This window comes from Schistocerca nitens, chromosome 9 (assembly GCF_023898315.1).
Source record: "Schistocerca nitens isolate TAMUIC-IGC-003100 chromosome 9, iqSchNite1.1, whole genome shotgun sequence".
Taxonomy (NCBI): Eukaryota; Metazoa; Arthropoda; class Insecta; order Orthoptera; family Acrididae; genus Schistocerca; species Schistocerca nitens.
Window position 1 is genome coordinate 400,904,747 of NC_064622.1, and position 19,615 is coordinate 400,924,361.

At 44.3% G+C, this 19,615-nt stretch overlaps 1 protein-coding gene across 1 annotated transcript in view; it reads left to right on the forward strand.

Annotated features, from left to right (window-relative positions):
* Positions 1–8,912, forward strand: part of LOC126204272 (odorant receptor 33b-like) — a 140,101-nt gene extending 131,189 nt beyond the window's left edge. Inside the window, exon 8 of the mRNA XM_049938661.1 lies at positions 8,779–8,912. Within this exon, the coding sequence (XP_049794618.1) occupies positions 8,779–8,844 (66 nt within the window). The 3' untranslated portion in view covers positions 8,845–8,912. The remainder of the gene's footprint in view (positions 1–8,778) is intronic.
* The last annotated feature ends 10,703 nt before the right edge of the window (positions 8,913–19,615 follow it).

Sequence of the window (19,615 nt, forward strand, 5' to 3'; positions counted from 1 at the left end):
CGCAGTTAGCGCCATTCGACGGCCAACACCGCGGTTCCTGGTGTGTCCGCTGTGGCGTGCGTGTGATCATTGCTTGTACAGCCCTCTCGCAGTGTCCGGAGCAAGTATGGTGGGTCTGACACACCGGTGTCAATGTGTTCTTTTCTCCATTTCCAGGAGTGTATAACTCAGGATAGGGGACGATCTGTGGAAGATGTGATATCAGGGTATATCGCTGGGACAGGCAAGTTTCGGAACACACTGTTCATTTAAGATAATGATGTGGGCTGAAGCTACGAATTAAAATTTGTATCTGCGCTGAGATTTGATCCCAGTCTCCATTGCTAAACAAATGCGCTGTCTGTTGCACCAGAGTGACACTACAATTACTACCGCTGCTTGGACTATCCTAGTACGTCACCCTCCCCAATACAAATTCCAATTCATGCCTCAGCCCATTGCTGTTCCCCCTTCTGATTTTGCATCACTATTGCTGAGGTTCTCTGATATTAGAATAACATCTTAGCAATGAGCTAAATGATGTTAATCCTGTCTGTACATCAGGCATAGGTGATACTTAATCATTTAGAGTGTGGCACAATAGATAGCACATCAGCCTAGTAAGCAGGAAACATGGGTTCAAATCCCACTGCTGCTACAGTTCTCATTGAGTTTAGATGGTGCACAAATGGGCTGAGATGTGAATTAGATTTTGTATTGAGGGAGGGAGATATATTAGTATAGTCCGTGTTGCGGTGTTAGCTCAAATGCTACCCTGCTGCAACAGATAGAGCATTTGCCTTGAAAGCGTGAGACCTGGGTTCGAATCCTTGTGCTGGTAAAATTTTAATTCATTGCTTCAGCTTACATCATTATCGTAGATTATTTTGAGGCTTAGTACGTCTCAGGAACATTGTTGAACACAGGGCTCCACAGCAGACGAGACCTATCGGTACGTGTACCACGTTGACGCAATGACATAGTCATTGACTGCAGTGGACAGAGGACCACCGAGGTTGGACAGTAGATCAATGGGAACGTGTCGCCTGATAAGATGAATCTCGTTTGCGGTTACGTTAGATTGATGGTCATGTCCAGATATTCCTTCATCCAGACGAATGGCTGCTGGAAACATGCACCACGCCAACTACGCAGGCCATATTATGCTTTGAGATGTGAGATGCTTTCATGGGATGTGTGGTCGTCAACGAAGTCACCATTACAGTTGCGGATTTCTCTGCCTCGTGATGACTGGGTGTTGTGTGATGTCCTTAGTTAGGTTTAAGTAGTTCGAAGTTCTAGGGGACTGATGACCTCAGAAGTTAAGTCCCATAGTGCTCAGAGCCATTTGAACCATTTTGAACAGTTGCGGATTACATGAATGTTATTGTGAACCAACAGCATCCCTTGTGTTCCTTTTCTCATATAAGTGGTCCTATCTAAAAATAGTTTAATGAACTTGAGGATGTAACAACCTGTCTTTCTCAGCATCTGGTATTTGAATGCCGCTGAGACACCAAGTCTTCAGTGGAAAAAGGAGTAAAACATCCTTTACCCTCCTCTAGCACCTGATATTGAGTTATAACATCACCATTGTGAGCAATGTAATAAAATTCAGTGGACTACCATTCAATATTTGAATGCTTCGATCCATAAGAATGTCCTTGGTGTTTGTTCCTCGCATCATATCACTTGGGTGCTCATTTTATTTTGCGTAATCCTTGTAACCCGTCCCACGCATCCCCCGATCGGACTATGGCTGTGGCTTCCCGGGATACTGCCCACATTGAGGCTGACCGCTAACCCGTGGTAGAGTGGGAGGTCGTCTCGAGGTGTGGCAGGGGGCGAAAGACATTCCGGAGGGCTGAACGAAAGGCCTTTCCAGTTTGTCTGACGAACCGGTTTCAGGCTCTGTCTCCAGCTGATACTGATCTTCGGCCAGACATGGCTGTTTGTCCTGTTCCAGAGGTTGCCCCCTCAGTCTGCAAGATCCGGGCAGTCGCAGAGGGTGGGCTTACTGGTAGTTGGGAGCTCCAACGTCAGGCGCGTAATGGGGCCCCTTAGTGCAATGGTGGAGAAGAAATCCAATGTCCACCCCGTGTGCATACCGGGGGAGTCATTCCAGATGTGGAAAGGGTCCTTCCGGATGCCACGAAGGGTGCAGGATGCACCCATCTGCAGGTGGTCGCTCATGTCGGCACCAATGATGTGTGTCGCTATGGATCGGAGGAAATCCTCTCTGGCTTCTGGCAGCCACCTGATTTGGTGATGACTGCCAGTCTCGCTAGGGGCATGAAAGCAGAGCTCACCATCTGCAGCATCGTCGACAGGACTGACTGCGGACCTTTGGTACAGAGCCGAGTGGAGGGTCTGAATCAGAGGCTGGACGGTTCGGCGACCGTGTGGGCTGCAGATTCCTCGACTTGCGCCATAGGGTGGTGGGGTTTCGGGTTACGCTGGATAGGTCAGGAGTCCACTACACGCAACAAGCGGCTATACGGGTAGCAGGGGTTTTGTGGCGTGGACTGGGCGGGTTTTTAGGTTAGATGGCCTCGGACAAGTACAGAAAGGGCAACAGCCTGAAAGGGTGCTGGGCAAAGTCAGGACATGAGGGGAACAAGCAGCAATCGGTATTGTAACTGTAAACTGTCGAAGCTGCGTTGGTAAAGTACCGGAACTTCGAGCGCTGATAGAAATCACCGAAGCTGAAATCGTTATAGGTACGGAAAGCTGGCTGATGCCAGAGATATATTCTGCCGAAATTTTTTCAAAGTCACAGACGGTGCTTAGAAAGGATAGATTGCATGCAACCGGTGGTGGCATGTTTGTCACTGTTAGTAGTAGTTTATCCTGTAGTGAAATAGAAGTGGATAGTTCCTGTGAATTATTATGGGTGGATGTTATACTCAACAACAGAGCTAGGTTAATAATAGGCTCCTTTTACCGACATCCCGACTCAGCAGCATTAGTGGCAGAACAACTGAGAGAAAATTTGGAATACATTTCACATAAATTTCCTCAGCATGTTATAGTCTTAGGTGGAGATTTCAATTTACCAGATATAGACTGCGACACTCATATGTTTAGGATGGGTGGTAGGGACAGAGCATCGAGTGACATTATACTGAGTGCACTATCCGAAAATTACCTCGAGCAATTAAACAGAGAGCCGACTCGTGGAGATAACATCTAGCACCTACTGATAACAAACAGACCCGAATTTTTCGACTCTGTAAGTGCAGAACAGGGAAACAGTGATCATAAGTCCGTTGCAGCATCCCTGAATATGGAAGTAAATAGGAATATAAAAAAGAGAGGAAGGTTTATCCGTTTAGCAAGAGTAATAGGAGGCAGATTTCAGACTACCTAACAGATCAAAACGAACATTTCTGTTCCGACACTGACAATGTTGAGTGTTTATGGAAAAAGTTCAAGGCAATCGTAAAATGCGTTTTAGACAGGTACGTGCCGAGTAAAACTGTGAGGGACGGGAAAAACCCACCGTGGTTCAACAACAAAGTTAGGAAACTACTGAGAAAGCAGAGAGCGCTTCACTGCAAGTTTAAACGCAGCCAAAACCTCTCAGACAAACAGAAGAACGATGTCAAAGTTAGCGTAAGAAGGGCTATGCGTGAAGCGTTCAGTGAATTCGAAAGTAAAATTCTATGTACCGATTTGACAGAAAATCCTAGGAAATTCTGGTCTTACGTTAAATCAGTAAGTGCATCTAAAAATCCAGACACTCTGGGATGATAAGGACAATGAACCGGAGGATGACATACGTAAAGCTGAAATACTAAACACCATTTTCTAAACCTGTTTCACAGAGGAAGACCGCACTGCAGTTCCTTCTCTAAATCCTCGCACGAACGAAAAAATGGCTGACATCAAAAAAAGTGTCGAAGGAATAGAAAAGCAACTGAAATCACTCAACAGAGGAAAGTCCACTGGACATGACGGGATACCAATTCGATTCTACACAGAATACGCGAAAGAACTTTCCCCCCTATCACGTCATTTCTGGAAACCCAGAATTTACTCTGTAGGAATCAACATGGATTCCGGAAACAGCGATCGTGTGAGACTCAACTCGCTTTATTTGTTCATGAGACCCAGAAAATATTAGATACAGGCTACCAGGTAGATGCCATTTTCCTTGACTTCCGGCCGGCCGGTGTGGCCGTGCGGTTACAGGCGCTTCAGTCTGGAACCGCGTGACCGCTACGGTCGCAGGTTCGAATCCTGCCTCGGGCATGGATGTGTGTGATGTCCTTAGGTTAGTTAGGTTTAATTAGTTCTAAGTTCTAGGCGACTGATGACCTCAGAAGTTAAGTCGCATAGTGCTCAGAGCCATTTGAACCTTGACTTCCGGAAGGCGTTCGATACAGCTCCGCACTGTCGCCTGATAAACAGACCAGCTGTGTGGCTGGATTGAAGAGTTTTAAGCAAACATAACACAGCATGTTGTCCTCAATGGAGAGACGTCTAAAGACGTCAAAGGAACTTGTGGCGTGCCACAGGGGAGTGTTATGGAACCATTGCTTTTCACAATATATATAAATGACCTAGTAGATAGTGTCGGGAGTTCCATGCGGCTTTTCGCGGATGATGCTGTAGTATACAGAGAAGTTGATGCATTACAAAATTGCAGCGAAATGCTGGAAGATCTGCAGCGGATAGGCACTTGGTGCAGGGAGTGGCAACTGACCCTTAACATAGACAAATCTAATGTATTGCGAATATATAGAAAGAAGGATCCTTTATTGTACGATTATATGATAGCGGAACAAACACTGGTAGCAGTTACTTCTGTAAAATATCTGGAAGTATACGTATGGAACGATTTGAAGTGGAATGGTCATATAAAATTAATTGTTGGTAAGGCGGGTGCCAGGTTGAGATTCATTGGGAGAGCCCTTAGAAAATGTAGTCCACCAACAAAGGAGGTGACTTACAAAACACTCGTTCGACCTATACGTGAGTATTGCTCATCAGTGTGGGATCCGTACCAGGTCGGGTTGACAGAGAGAGGAGATCCAGAGAAGAGCGGCACGTTTCGTCACAGGGTTATTTGGTAAGAGTGATAGCGTTACGAAGATGTTTAGCAAACTCAAGTGGCAGACTCTGCAAGAGAGGCGCTCTGCATCGCGATGTAGCATGCTCGCCAGGTTTCGAGAGGGTGCGTTTCTGGATGCATCGAATATATTGCTTCCCCCTACTTATACCTCCCGAGGAGATCACGAATGTAAAATTTGAGAAATTCGGGCGCGCACGGAGGCTTTCCGGCAGTCGTTCTTCCCGCGAACCATACGCGACTGGAACAGGAAAGGGAGGTAATGACAGTGACACGTAAAGTGCCCTCCGCCACACACCGTTGGGTGGATTGCGGAGTATAAATGTAGAGGTATATGTAGTTCTTAACACGGTAGAGATATTTTCTAACAATATCCATGATATCTACTTGCGTAGTAGGACACTAGTAATTATGCCATTTAATTTAAATTACGCACTGTGAATTCCTGCAAAATTAGTGAAAATGCTGATCTGTACGCACTTAATATTAAAAATGCTACAGGAACTGTGTGTTGCGCTTTCACGACTAAACCGCTTAACCGATTTTGATGAAATCTGATATGGCTTAAACACTGAGAATGACATAGGCTACGTTAGAAAGTGTGCAGTACAAAAAATTTATTGATTTGAAGGATATAACACGGAATATGGAACAATAATTACTCTTTGACAAACCTAAACACATTAAAAAAGGTTTTGCATCACCCCAGTTCCTAGAACTCCTGAAGATAGACGTTGACTGTGGATATTGTACGAGTATCACAGACATAGTCCCTTTGACTGTCCAGAGATGTTACTAAATCCGCCCAAAGATATAAACAACCATGCATGAGCAGCGCCTATTAGACGGAGGGGGACCGACAGCCGATCAGTTCCAGTCATTCCATCCGGAAGGAGGTACACGGCATGGAGGAGATAACAGAGAGACAGGAACTGACGATGACATGCCTCACTCAGGCCGCCCATGGGCTACTACTGCAGTGGATGACCGCTAGCTACCGCTTATGGCTCGGAGGAACCCTGACAGCAATGCCACCTTGTTGAATAATGCCTTTCGTGCATCCGCAGGATGTGCCCAATAGACTGCATGACGAGCAACTTCACTCCCGAACTCCATGGCGAGGTCCATCTTTGCAAGCACGACACCATGCAGCGCGGTACAGATGTGCCCAACAGCATGCCGAATGGAACGCTGAGGATTAGCATCACGTCTTCACCGATGAGTGTCGCATGTGCCTTCAACCAGACAATTGTGGGCGACGTCTTTGGAGGCAACCCGGTCACGCTGAACGCCTTATACACACTGTCCAGCGATTTCAGCAAGGTGGAGGTTCCCTGCTGTTTTGGGGTGGCATTATGTGGGGCCGACGTACGCCGCTGGTGGTCAGGGAAGACGCTGTAACGGTTGTAAAATACGTGAATGCCATCCTCCTACCGATAGTGCAACTACATCGGCAGCATATTGTCGAGGCACTCGTCTACATGGACGACAATTCGCGCCCCCATCTTGCAAATCTTGTGAATGACTTCCTTCAGGATAACATCATCACTCGACTACAATGGCCAGCATGTTCTCCAGACATGAACCCTAACGAACATGCCTGGGATACATTGAAAAGGGCTGTTTATGGACTACGTGGCCCACCAACCACCTTACGGGTTCTACGCCAAATCGCCGTTGAGGAGTGGGACAATCTGTACCAAGTGCCTTGATGAACTTATGGTATGTTGATCTCTATTCCAATTTTCTGTACAGGTTCCCGAACTCTCGGAACCGAGGTCATGGAAAAGTTTATTTGGTGTGTGTATTTACTCTTATTTGACTTTCGAACTTCATCATAATTGTGAAAACGCTTTTATTGTTTGATAAGTTCTGCATAAAATCATTTAACGTAATGAATACAATGCTCACAAGCCCGCAGGATTTTAGATACTCAGCGTCACGCTGCGCTTATACACTGAAGCGGCAAAGAAACTGGTATAGGCATTCGTATTCAAATGCAGAGATATGTAAACAGGCAGAATACGACGCAGTGGTCGGCAAACGCCTATATATAAAACAAGTGTCTGGTGCTGTTGTTAGATCAGCTACTGCTGCTACAATGGCAGGTTATCAAGATTTAAGTGAGTGAACGTGGTGTTACAGGCGGCGCACGAGCGATGGGACACAGCATCTCCGAGATAGCGATGAAGTGGGGATTATCCCGGTATACCATTTCACGAGGTTACCATGAATATCAGGAATACGGTAAAACATCAGATCTCTGACATCGCTGCGGCCGGACAAAGATTCTGCAAGAACGGGACCAACGACAACTGAAGGGAACCGTTCAGCGTGACAGAAGTGCAGCCCTTTAGAAAATTACTGCAGATTGCAATGTTGGCCCATCAACAAGTGTCAGCGTGCGAACCATTCATCGATATGGGCTTTCGGAGCCGAAGGCTCACTCGTATACACTTGGCGACTGCACGACACAAAACTTTACGCCTCATCTGGGCCCATCAGGACCGACATTGGACTATTGATGATTGGAAACATGTTGCCTGGTCGGACGAGTCTAGTTTCAAATTGTATCGATCGGATGAACGTGTACTGGTATAGAGACAATCTCACGAATCCATGTACCCTGCATGTCAGCAGGGGACTTTTCAAGCTGGTGGAAGCTCTGTAATGGTGTGGAGCTTGTGCAGTTGGAGTGATATGGGGCCCCTGATACATCTAGATATGGCTCTTAACAGGTGACACGTACATAAGCATCCTGTCTGATCACCTGCATCCATTCATGTCCATTGTGCATTCCGACGGACTTTGCAATTCCAGCAGGACAGTGCGAGACCCCAAACGTCCAGAATTGCTGTAGAGTGGCTCCAAGAACACTCTTGTGAGTTTAAGCACTTCCGCTGTCCACCAAACTCCCCAGTCATGGTCCGCAGCTCATGGTCGTGCGGTAGCGTTCTCGCTTCCCGCGCCCGTGTTCCCGGGTTCGATTCCCGGCGGATTCAGGGATTTTCTCTGCCTCGTGATGACTGGGTGTTGTGTGATGTCCTTAGGTTAGTTAGGTTTAAGTAGTTCTAAGTTCTAGGGGACTGATGACCATAGATGTTAAGTCCCATAGAGCTCAGAGCCATTTGAACCATTTGCCCAGTCACGAATATTGAGCGTATCTGGGATGCCGTGCAACGTGCTATTAGAAGAGATCTCCATCCCCTCGTACTCTTACTGATTTATGGACAGCCCTGCAGAATTCATGGTGTCAATTCCTCCAGCACTACTTCGGACATTAGTCGAGTCCATGCCACGCCGTGTTGCGACACTTCTGCGTGGTTGCGGGAGTCTACGCTATATTAGACAGGTGTACCAGTTTCTTTGGCTCTCCAGTGTAGCTTCTGAGATGCATACCGATTTATATTAATAACTTGTGGTCATGCGGTTAACGTAGCTACCTGTAGAGAATAGGGTCCTGTCTACAATTCACGGCCAGGATGGAATTTTTTTCGCTCGTGACTGAGTGTGTATTTTGTCTTCATCATCATTTTATCATCACCAACGTATAACTTGCCGCAGTGGCGCCAACTAAAAAAGCTTGCACCAAGAGCACGAACTTTCCGATCGGTGCCTCGCAGCCAATAAAGCCACAAGCATATTTCATTTCATTTTACTGATATTTGAGCGCAGCCGTGGGTGACAGTTACTGTAAGATACTTTTGTATTGCCTTTTTCCACAGGTGCTGAAAGCTGCCTACTCACTGTTCAACTTCATGTACCAGGCAGCCGAGACGGGTAATCATTAAGCTGATGACTCCACAAATCAGAATCTTTCTCACTTTCTGTACACACGGATATCCACCTACTATTAGTTACATATTTTTAGTTACAGAAACAATATTATAAAACAAAATAATAGGTTTTAAATTTCCTAGTTGAAATAACAATATACAGCAATGAGCACAGGAAAGAAGTTTCAAATGTTAATGCAACCCTTACTTGTTAACCATCATTTATTTTGTGATTATTCTCCCATGAGTAATTTGATTGCACACTGACATTGATAACGCTTTCAGCATACTTGACTAAAAGTGTAGAAGAAATTTTTAATTCGACAGAATTAATTTCGTAAAATGCAGATGTTGTGTACTACCGTGAAACCAAGTTGCAATAATTTTTCGAAGGATTTCCTTTACTAATTATAAGGTTAGTGCACAAGTTAGTAGCATTATCCATAAGTTTTATAAATACAGGGTGATCAAAAACTCAGTATAAATCTGAAAACTGAATAAATCACGGAATAATGTAGATAGAGAGGTACAAATTGACACACATGCTTGGAATGACATGGGGTTTATTAGAACCAAAAAAAAAACAAATGTTCAAAAAATTTCCGACAGATGCCGCTTCATCTGATCAGAATAGCAATAATTAGCATAACAAAGTAAGACAAAGCAAAGATGATGTTCTTTACAGGAAATTCTCAATATGTCCACCATCATTCCTCAACAACAGCTGTACTCGAGGAATAATGTTGTGAACAGCACTGTAAAGCATGTCCGGAGTTATGGTGAGGCATTGGCGTCGAATATTGTCTTTCAGCATCCCTAGAGATGTCGGTCGATCACGGTACACTTGCGACTTCAGGTAATCCCAAAGCCAATAATCGCACGGACTCAGGTCTGGGGACCTGGGAGGCCAAGCATGACGACAGTGGCGGCTGAGCACACGATCATCACCAAACGACGTGCGCAAGAGATCTTTCACGCGTCTAGCAATATGGGGTGTTTTTTTTTCTAATAGAACCCCATGTCATTCCAAGCATCTGTGTCAATTTTTACCTCTATATCTACATTATTCCGTGGTTTATTAAGTTTTCAAGTTTATACTGACTTTTTGATCACCCGGTACAACAGATACACGACACAGAGACTTTAGCCATAAATAATATATTATCCTTCACTATTTACAACAGACTGCCAACGCTGGGGTAACTATTTCATTACGCACCGTGGAAATCACGTGATTTCCAGAGGAAGATCTCGTCAGCCCGTGCTCGGGTCGCATTTTCATCCGGAAAGTGAGTTCCCCGAAGGCGGTTCGATAGAAAGTGGAAAAGGTGAAAATCTGAGGGGGCTAGATCAGGAGAATAAGGCGGGTGCAGAATGACTTCACATTCCAGCTCCTGTAAAGTATTTTTTTTTTTTTTCAGTCCAGTAGAATGCGGGTGGGCGTTGTCGTGGAGTAGCATCACTTCACGCAGTCCTCCTGGTCGTTGTTCTTGGATTGCGTCTACAAGATGTCTCAGCTCTTGACCATAAATGTCAGTAGCGAGTACCAGATGCATAACGTTATCTTTTGTGGTCTCACGCTGGTCTTTCGATGGGGAGTTGCTGCTTTGTTTGGTATCGACTATTTCTTTCTTTTCCTTGTGTTGGCATAAAGATGCCATTTCTCTTCACCAGTAACTATGCAGGATCAAGCAGAGATGCACATATGGCCACCTGCTGATTTTTATGATTTTGGCTTACACCATACGGTACCCATACACCCTATTTTTCAACCTTCCCCACTGCATGCAAATGTCACACGATGGTGGAATGATAAAAGTTCATCACATTTGCCAGTTCTTGAATACACTGAAGTACATCGTTGTAGATTAAAGATCATCAAATCTAGAAGGTCCTCGTGAACGTGGAGAGTCACTAATGTCAAAACGATACTCCTTAAAACGAGAAAACCATTTTCTTGCCGTGATCTCTCCAAAGGCATTATTCCCATATACGGTGCAAATGTTTCTGGCTGCCTGTGCTGCTGTTAGCCCCTCTCTATTCAACTCAAACAGAAGAATGTGTCGGAAATGTTCCGATTTCTCCAACTAGCACTCGCCGGCCGCTTTAGCCGCGCGGTTCTAGGTGCTTCAGTCCGGAACCGCGCTGCTGCTACGGTCGCAGGTTCGAAGCCTGCCTCGGGCATGGATGTGTGTGATGTCCTTAGGTTAGTTAGGTTTAAGCAGTTCTAAGTTCTAAGGGACTGATGACCTCAGATGTTAATTCCCATAGTGCTCAGAGCCATTTGAACCATTTGAACCAACTGGCCCCTCATTTTCTAGCGTCCATAGCTCAACTCGCTGTCTCCAAATGACAAAATGACAATATGTAAAACTCAGAAAGCAACAGTGGACTACAAGTAAACAATGGCAATCGATAAATAAACCCGTAGCAACCGGAATACCAACAAGCAAAACAAAAACTCTACAAATTTATGCACCAAATAAAAATATTGTTATGAAAGTTATTTCAAAAATAATTAGCATAACGTTATTGTTTTTCAGTACCTACATGTTCTTGTTTCCATGCTGTTTTTTTCTCAGTCTCAACGATACAGATAACAGTTACAGTGGATGGAAGCCCACCATTGTGGTAACTGTACAGAATCCAGAGCAACATGTGACTTCTGAAGAGAGGCAGCAACTTTTCCAGTAAGTGCAAGGGCAACATGCTAGCTGATAGACTGATCTGGACTTCTAACACTAACCAACATGGTTTTACAATGTTGGTACTGCAAACAACTGAAACGTATAGCCACTATACACTGATTAGCTAAAACATTGGGTGCCGTCTGGTGGTTTTGCGGACACGTGACACGATAAAAAAGAGAAGTATGTTAGTGGAGCAGACAGGAACGGAGGATCACCTTAGCGAAGATATGGGCTGATTATTATTACGCAGATCCAGTGAACTAGTGTTTCGAAAACGGCGAAGCTAGTCAAATGTTCACGAGCTACTGTCATGAGCATCTACGGAAAGAGGTAGTAAGACAGTGAGACTACCACTAGGCTCTAAATGGTTCGACGTCCAGGGCTCTTCACAGAATGTGGGGTTCGGAGGGCATTCTGCTCTGTAAAATAGGATAGATGGTGATCTATGGCATCTCTGCCGAAAGAGCACAGTTCTGATGCACGCACAAGTGTTTGGGAGCACACCGTTCATCATAAATTGCGGAACATGGAGCTCCGCAACAGACCTCCCATACGTGTTCACATGTTGACTCAGCGACATCGTTAGTTACGACTGCAGTGGGCACGGGACCATCACGATCCGACCGTCGATCAATGGAAACCTGTCGGCTATTCGAGTGAAGCACATTTTTGCTACACTAGGTCGGTCGTCTCCACAAACGCCGTCATCGTGGTGAACAGTGGCTCGAGACGTGGTGCTCGCCACGCAGGCTGGTGGGAGCAGTGTTATACAATTGGAGACATTCTCCTGCGCTTGCATGGAACCTGTGGTAGTAATTGAAGACACGCTTACAGCTGCGAAACACCTGCATCCCTTCATGTTTGATGTCTTCGCCGACGGAGATGTCATCTTTCAGCATCGTAATTGTCCGTGTCTCGGAGCCAGAACTGTGCCACAGTGGTTTTGGGAGCATTAAAGTGAACTCATGTTGATAACTCAGCGACCAAGTTCGCCTGATGTAAATCCTAAGGAACCCATCTGGTGGCTATCGGGCACCTTCACCGCGTCGCAGATCAGGGGTCCTTTATTTACGTGAATTAGATACCTAGTCCCACATACTTCCACAAACCTACCAACAAATTGTCGGATCCCTGATAAGCAGAATCAGTGATGTATTTCCTTCCAAAGACGGGCAAAGAAGCTATTAAGCAGGAGGTCATAAAGTCTTGACTCATCAGTAGATACTGCCGTTATACACTGATGAGAGAAAGATTATGACCACCTACATATTCTGAGGCATCAAGCGATCACCAATTTAGTGTTGGAGGGCAGCGTGGAGGGTAACAATCGTAGATGGAGATCACGAGATGAATACACTAAACAGATTCAGAAGGATGTAGGTTGCAGTAGGTACTGGGAGATGAAGAAGCCTGCACAGGATAGAGTAGCATGGAGAGCTGCATCAAACCAGTCCCTGGACTGAACACCACCACAACAACAACTGCTTAACAGCGTACCAGTTCATCATTCATAAGCAATACAGCAGTGACTATGCGTGGCATAAATTCGACAACTCCTCTGGTGAATTTCCGGAGGTGTGAGGCACCAAATGTCTGAGAACAGGTCATCGTATATCACGGGTTGGTGGTTTGTGGGCGTGGAGTTGGCACCCGATAGCGTCCCATATGTGTTGGTGTGTTCAGTCAGACTCAGATCAGTCGAATCTGGGCGCCACGATACCAGTGTGAGTTCACTATCACGCTCCTCAACCCCCTGCATCACGATTTTGACCTTGTGACACGATCAGTTATATTGCTGGAAGATGCCATCGCCATTACAGAGTGATAGACTCCTCTCGTTTGACTTTATTGTCAATCCAAGTAGGTAAGTACTAGTAAACATCGACTCGATAACAAGTAAAGGGCTGTGGTGAAAAGTAACCCTTTCGAATTCCTTATCTGAAAACTCTTAAAACATTTTAAATAAAATAATCCTTATTAACATTTAAGCCTTCGTCCTTCATACCTACATATCTGTTTCTTAATATAGCCACACTGGACACACTTCTCCCATGAAGAGACAAGTTCGTTAACACAGTCACTGTAGAATGTTTTTGTTGACGGAGCCACGACCTCACTTCTGCTTGCATCGCTTCATCACCGTGAAAATGAAGTCCACAAAAGTAATGTTTAAGTTTTGGAAAAAGATGAAAATCGGGTGGCGCTAAGTTGTGTTGTACTGAGGTTGGTCAATGACAGTGGACCCAAGGTGTCGGGTTGTTGCAGATGTCGCAACGTTCATGTGTGTTCTGGCAATTTCATTCTGAAGGAGAGGGTGCTCCATGTGTGGACGAACTCTTTCAAATCAAAACCTGCTTGCAACATGCTGTTTCTCACACACAGACATACGAGGTGCTATCCAAAATTTTCGGGACTGTTGCTGCCATATGTTGAAAACCTTACCTTTGGAAGTCTCAAGGTGCCAAATCTGGCGAGTACAGTGGGTGAGGTACAACCGTCATCTTGTTTTTTACCCAAATGGTCCTGGTGAGCAAGGACGTGTGACAGGGCGCATTGTCGTGATGCAGCAGCCAGTTCCCTTGACGCCGAAGGTCGGGCCTCGTCGGCGCACGTTTTCACGGAGCCGTCGCAAAACATCAGAGTAGTACCCTGAATTCACTCTTTGGTTGGATGGGACTATCTCTTTGTGCACAATTCCCTTGGTATCAAAGAAAATGATGATCATGCTCTTCACTGTGCTCTTCACCTGTCTCGCTTTTTTGCAATCTTCCACTGGGTCGATTATCGCTTTGTCTCTGGTAACCGTAAATCCAGCTCTCGTTGCCGGTGGTAACCCGTGACAAGGAGTTTGGACCATCAGATGCGGTCTGACGAAGGTCTGTGCACACTTCAACACGCTCTGCCTTCTGATCGGCAGTCAAGATCCTTGGCACAAATTTTGCGGCGACACGATGCATGCCCAATTCATCAGTCAACATTCGTTGACATGTCCCATAAACAATACACACTTCATCCGCAAGGTCTTGAATTGTTCGACGTCGATCGGCATGAACCAATTGTTGAAGTTTGGCAACAATGTCTGGCGTTGTGCGGCTAACGGGCCCTCCAGTGTGAGCATCATTTTCGACGTCTGTACGGCCGGCCCTGAACCGAACATGCCACTCAAACACATGTTTACAGCTCATGCTCTGTCCCCCAAACACTTGTTGAATCATTGCAAGGGTCTCCATAGCACTTTTCCCGAGATTCGCGCAGAATTTGATACACACGAGCTGTTCGGGTTCGCGGATCCATCGTAAAATCGCCACACACCAAACACAGAGTACTACGGAAATCACAGTGGACACGCAAGACGTCCCCCAAGCTGAATGCCACTCCGCACACTGACTCATCAGATATGCAGGTCTCGCCACCTAGAAGTGCAAAGATCTACTACTCCTACTTTCCAGATGGCAGCACCAGTCCCGAAAATTTTGGATTCCACCTCGTAGTTACGTTACACACCAACATGTTATGCATTGCAAGTGGGAGCCCTCTAGCGGCAGTGGGCAATAAATCTGTAGACATGAAGAAAAAAAATTTAGCTAAGATTTATCACAAAATTCAGAGGCCTCACATTTCGGTTCGTTATCGTATATCAGTCGATTCGCCTATATCATGGCCACCCAGGCCTCTTGAAATTGTTGGATTTTTTATGAGTAACGATATTCCAAATTTTTGGCGTATTGCAGGCCTGCTGATATTCTCCATGAACTCAGGGAGCGCATGGAGGATGATTGTCAATGCATTCGGAATACGCCTGCCATTTCTGAACGCGCACGGGCATCGATAGGGGGACATGCTGAAGGCTGCCTTCAGATGAACAGTAGCCATGTGGAAAATTTGCTGTAACCTGTTCGTCCCCGAGTACATTACTGCAGTAAAGGTTCTCGGGAACTCTGTTGTAAGGTGGTTGTGTTTTCATATGTAATACGTTCTATCGAGGAAAGCATTAATTTCCGCACCTATGTTAATTAGGGCTATTTGTTTCTTCCTTTTCTCTCTAATTGGCCCTCTCATTTGTACCTATAATAGTCAAACTCCCTGTAGAGTCACGAAGAACAGGATTTTCGAGTGAGTATATAGTTATCAATGCAAAATGAAAGAGAGGTAATGTTAGAGTGGGCCTAATAATAAACAAGAAAATAGAAATGTGAGTAAGGTGCTATTCACAGACTATTGAAGCATTACCGTAGTCTTTACAGATACAAAGCCGACACTCGCCACAATCGTACAAGTTATATGTCTACCAGTTTCCCAGATAGTGAAGATTGACAGAACGTATGTTGATGTGACTTGGTAATGTTTCGTAGTCAAATTTTAAACTGCGTTACGTTGCATGCGCAGATGTGAACTCTGACCATTTCTTATTGCCTATTTTCTTCAGATTAAAATTAAAGAATTTGTAGAAAGATACGAACTTAAGCAGGTACGACGTGAACAAATTGAAAGAAAGATGTTGTTGAGAATTCCAAAGAGAACATTAGACAACGATTGACAGAAATAAGGGAAAGAAATACAACGGAAACGAATAGGGAGCTTTGAGCGAGTGATGGCAGCAAAGAAATTCGTAGAAAGCAAACGAGATACGTGACAAAAGGAAAAATATACAAATACAGGAAATGAAGCAGGCTAAAGGGAATAATGACAAATAGTGCAAAATGGCAAAGCAGGATTGGCTAAAGGAGAAATGCGAAGCTATTGAAGCATGCATGACAATGAGAAAGATATAACGCCGTGCCAGAAAGTAATGCCTCTGAACTTTTTATGTGAAAACTCTTAAATCTTTTTAAATAAAACAGACGTTATTAACATTCCATATCTTTATTCCACATATCTACATACTTGCAGCTCTCTGCCGCTGCAGGACTCCGAATTGTAGCGCGTAACGTACTGGTGTGTAACGTAAATATATCAGTGCGTGAGAACAGTGTGCTGTAATCGAGTTTCACGAATTCGAAAATTCTTTCCGCACGTGGAGCATGACAGTTAGCAATTTATTCACAGCGCGTTTGAGCACTCAGTAACAAATTTATGCACTGAATGTATATACGAGGCCTGTTCAGAAAGTAAGCTCCGATTTATTGCCAAATTGAAACCACAGTGAACATCAGAAATGTTTTACTTGTAACAATTAGCTACACCTTTCAGCTACTTCTCTACGTAGTCGCCGTTCTGACTTAGACTTTTGTCATAGCGTTGTACCAACTTTTCAATAGCCTCATCATAGAAGGCAGCCGCCAGTGCTTTCCGCCAATTCTCCACGCTGGCCTACACCTCGTTGTCTGTGTCAAAATGTTGTCTTCAAAGACAGCGGTTCATGTGACCAGAGATGAAACTCAGGGGGAGACAATTGCGGACTGTATTGTGGGTAATCTCACATTTCCATTTGAAAACGATGCAGGAGCATCTTCATTGCCCCTGCAGAATGCGGCTGAGAATTGTCTTGAAGAAGAAACAGCACGACAGTTATGTAATGTTAGCTGCATAGCTTCAGGCGAAATTTCTCACCAGGCCCTCGTACTTGGCGGCAGACACTATTTTCTAGACATCTTTACGCGCTCACTGCGAGCTCAGAAATGAGAAGAGCGACGTGATGCTAACTGGGGTTATACTAGAGACACTACCCAACACATCTGTGCAAAGCTTTATCGGATTTTCATAGTCGTTTCCATTTCGCGACCGATCGGAGCTTACTTTCTGAACGCCCCTCGTATATCATTGTGTCAGTTTTGTATGTATGTAAACAACTTCGCAGGTAAAAAGTATGGTTGGTTTATTAATAAGAGAGTTTTAATCTGGCAGCAGCTCAATTCATTCTCAAAATTGAAAAAATTATATCTCTGCAGTTACGGAAAACCTAACGCTGACTACCGGTAATATATTCAGATCCTCGGGTTTAATTAAGTTCGTGTCATCGGGACAAGAAGGTCTTAAATTTGTGATAAGCAGGTACTTAATGACAGAATCAGCGGGTGAAGCTCTTTTTTTAGTACTTTGCATAAATTATGATACCTTATTGTTGGAATCACTAATTTTCGTGTTCGTTAGGGTATATGTCAGTTTGCATGTCATCGGCTTTAGGACCCAGCGTTTGCTTCTTCTTATTCCTCTTAGTTCTTGGCGCAGCTTTGCAGCCATAACCTGCACAATGAACACCATGCCAACCATGTGATTTCGCTGGACGCCATAATGAAAAACGTGCCTCAAGAATTTTGCTGTGTTGTGTGGAAACAACAGCTCACAGTGCCACTTCAATCAAGTTTCTTGTAGTGGCGTCTCTTCAGCTGCGTACGTAACCCCGGCAACGCTACTGGCGCAGCTTTTCTCTTAGAACAATTCTGACGTGCGGTCGAATTTTCTTACGGTGATTAGCTGGCTCAGATTCAAGTAACGGAGACCGAGATACGGTATGTACAGTTTTCAGCGAAGTTTGTACTTAAAGTCAAAACAGTAACCTGATGTGACACTTGTTCCAGACGGAATTCCGTTACAGTTATGTCTTGTCGATCACAAGCAATAATAATTGTTTTCGTGATCTATGACTGAGCACACAGACTTCTTTCTTTTTTCTTTTCCACATGGAATCACCCCATTTATTAGACTTGATATCAACCCCAGACGAAATTCTCTGAACCACGTTTGATCAATAGCAATAAATCTGAAGAAATAATAATTCACGTTTCGTCAACAGCAACCGACCTGAAGAAATGATGCTTGACTTTCATATTGCAGTAAAGTTTCTGCTTCCATTCAGAAGTCAAACAATGATAGGTCTATTTGCCAGCAAACTTTCTCGTGTCTTGCGACATTTGTCAGAGTTTGGTTTACACACGTTATTAGCCCTCATTTCTGAATGTTATTCATATTTCGCAAATTAATTTTCTTCGATAGCACTGTCATCGGTTTCACATTTCCATCCATAGTTGATGTTTGCAGCCTTCCTGAATTTGCACCGTCATAGCCACCACGAAAAAAGATAGACCAAAATGAAACTATACTGTGCTCAACAGGTAACTCAGCACAAACTTCGCCGGCCGCTCTAGTCAAGCGGTTCTAGGTGCTTCAGTCCGGAACCGTGCGGCTGCTACGGTCGCAGGTTCGAATCCTGCCTTGGGACTTGGATGTGTGTGATGTCCTTAGTTTAGTTCGGTTTAAGTAGTTCTAAGTCTAGGGGACTGATGACCTTAGATGTTAAGACCCATAGTGCTTAGAGCCATTTGAACCATTTGAAGCACAAACTTCGTTTAAAATAACGGGTACTTCCGTCTGGATTTGATCACGCAAAGTTTTGAGATAAATGTACGAACTTTGATCTTCAACAGTCACTATATCTGACACACTTGTGGACCTTATTTCAAATTGAAATTACTTAAAAACAAAATAACCTATGAATGAAACAAAGTCCTTGCTTCGTCTTCGAGACTCTAATAGCAATTAAAGTAATTTTCAGAGCTGTCACATCATCCAATCCTCAAGCTGTGCATTACGTTTTAAACGATTGTCATACGTAGGATTACCTTTACTATATCTTAAAGAACCAATATGCTGTTTCCCAGCAAACACAAATCGATAAATGTGGGTACTGTCGGATATTTTAAGAGCTGCTATGAAAACTTACGAATAGTAATAGTAAGTAGTGAAAAATAATTCAGAAGCTTAACCGAAATAGTTCCTTTACACTAACGAAGTAGCCGTCATAGACTTCGCCTGTGGGAGGATAGTAAAGTATTAAGAAAAGAAATCAAGAAGGGTCATCTATGATATGGAGAAAATGTAACATTAAAATGGAGTTAAGTGGAAAAGAAACTGGCAGAGAAAATCACATGGAAATAAATGGGGAAAATTTCAACATGTACACACCAAAACGATGTCGTTTCACGTAAAGAACTGTCGTGGAAACTGATTTCTGACACACCCACCGTACATCTCTGTAATGGATACTTGGCAGCTGCAATGTTATCATGTTTATCAGCTAAGCAGTCAATTTTCTACTTTAAAAGTTTAATATCAGTTAAGACAATATGGGTAGCACTGAGAGGAGTGATAAAAAACTG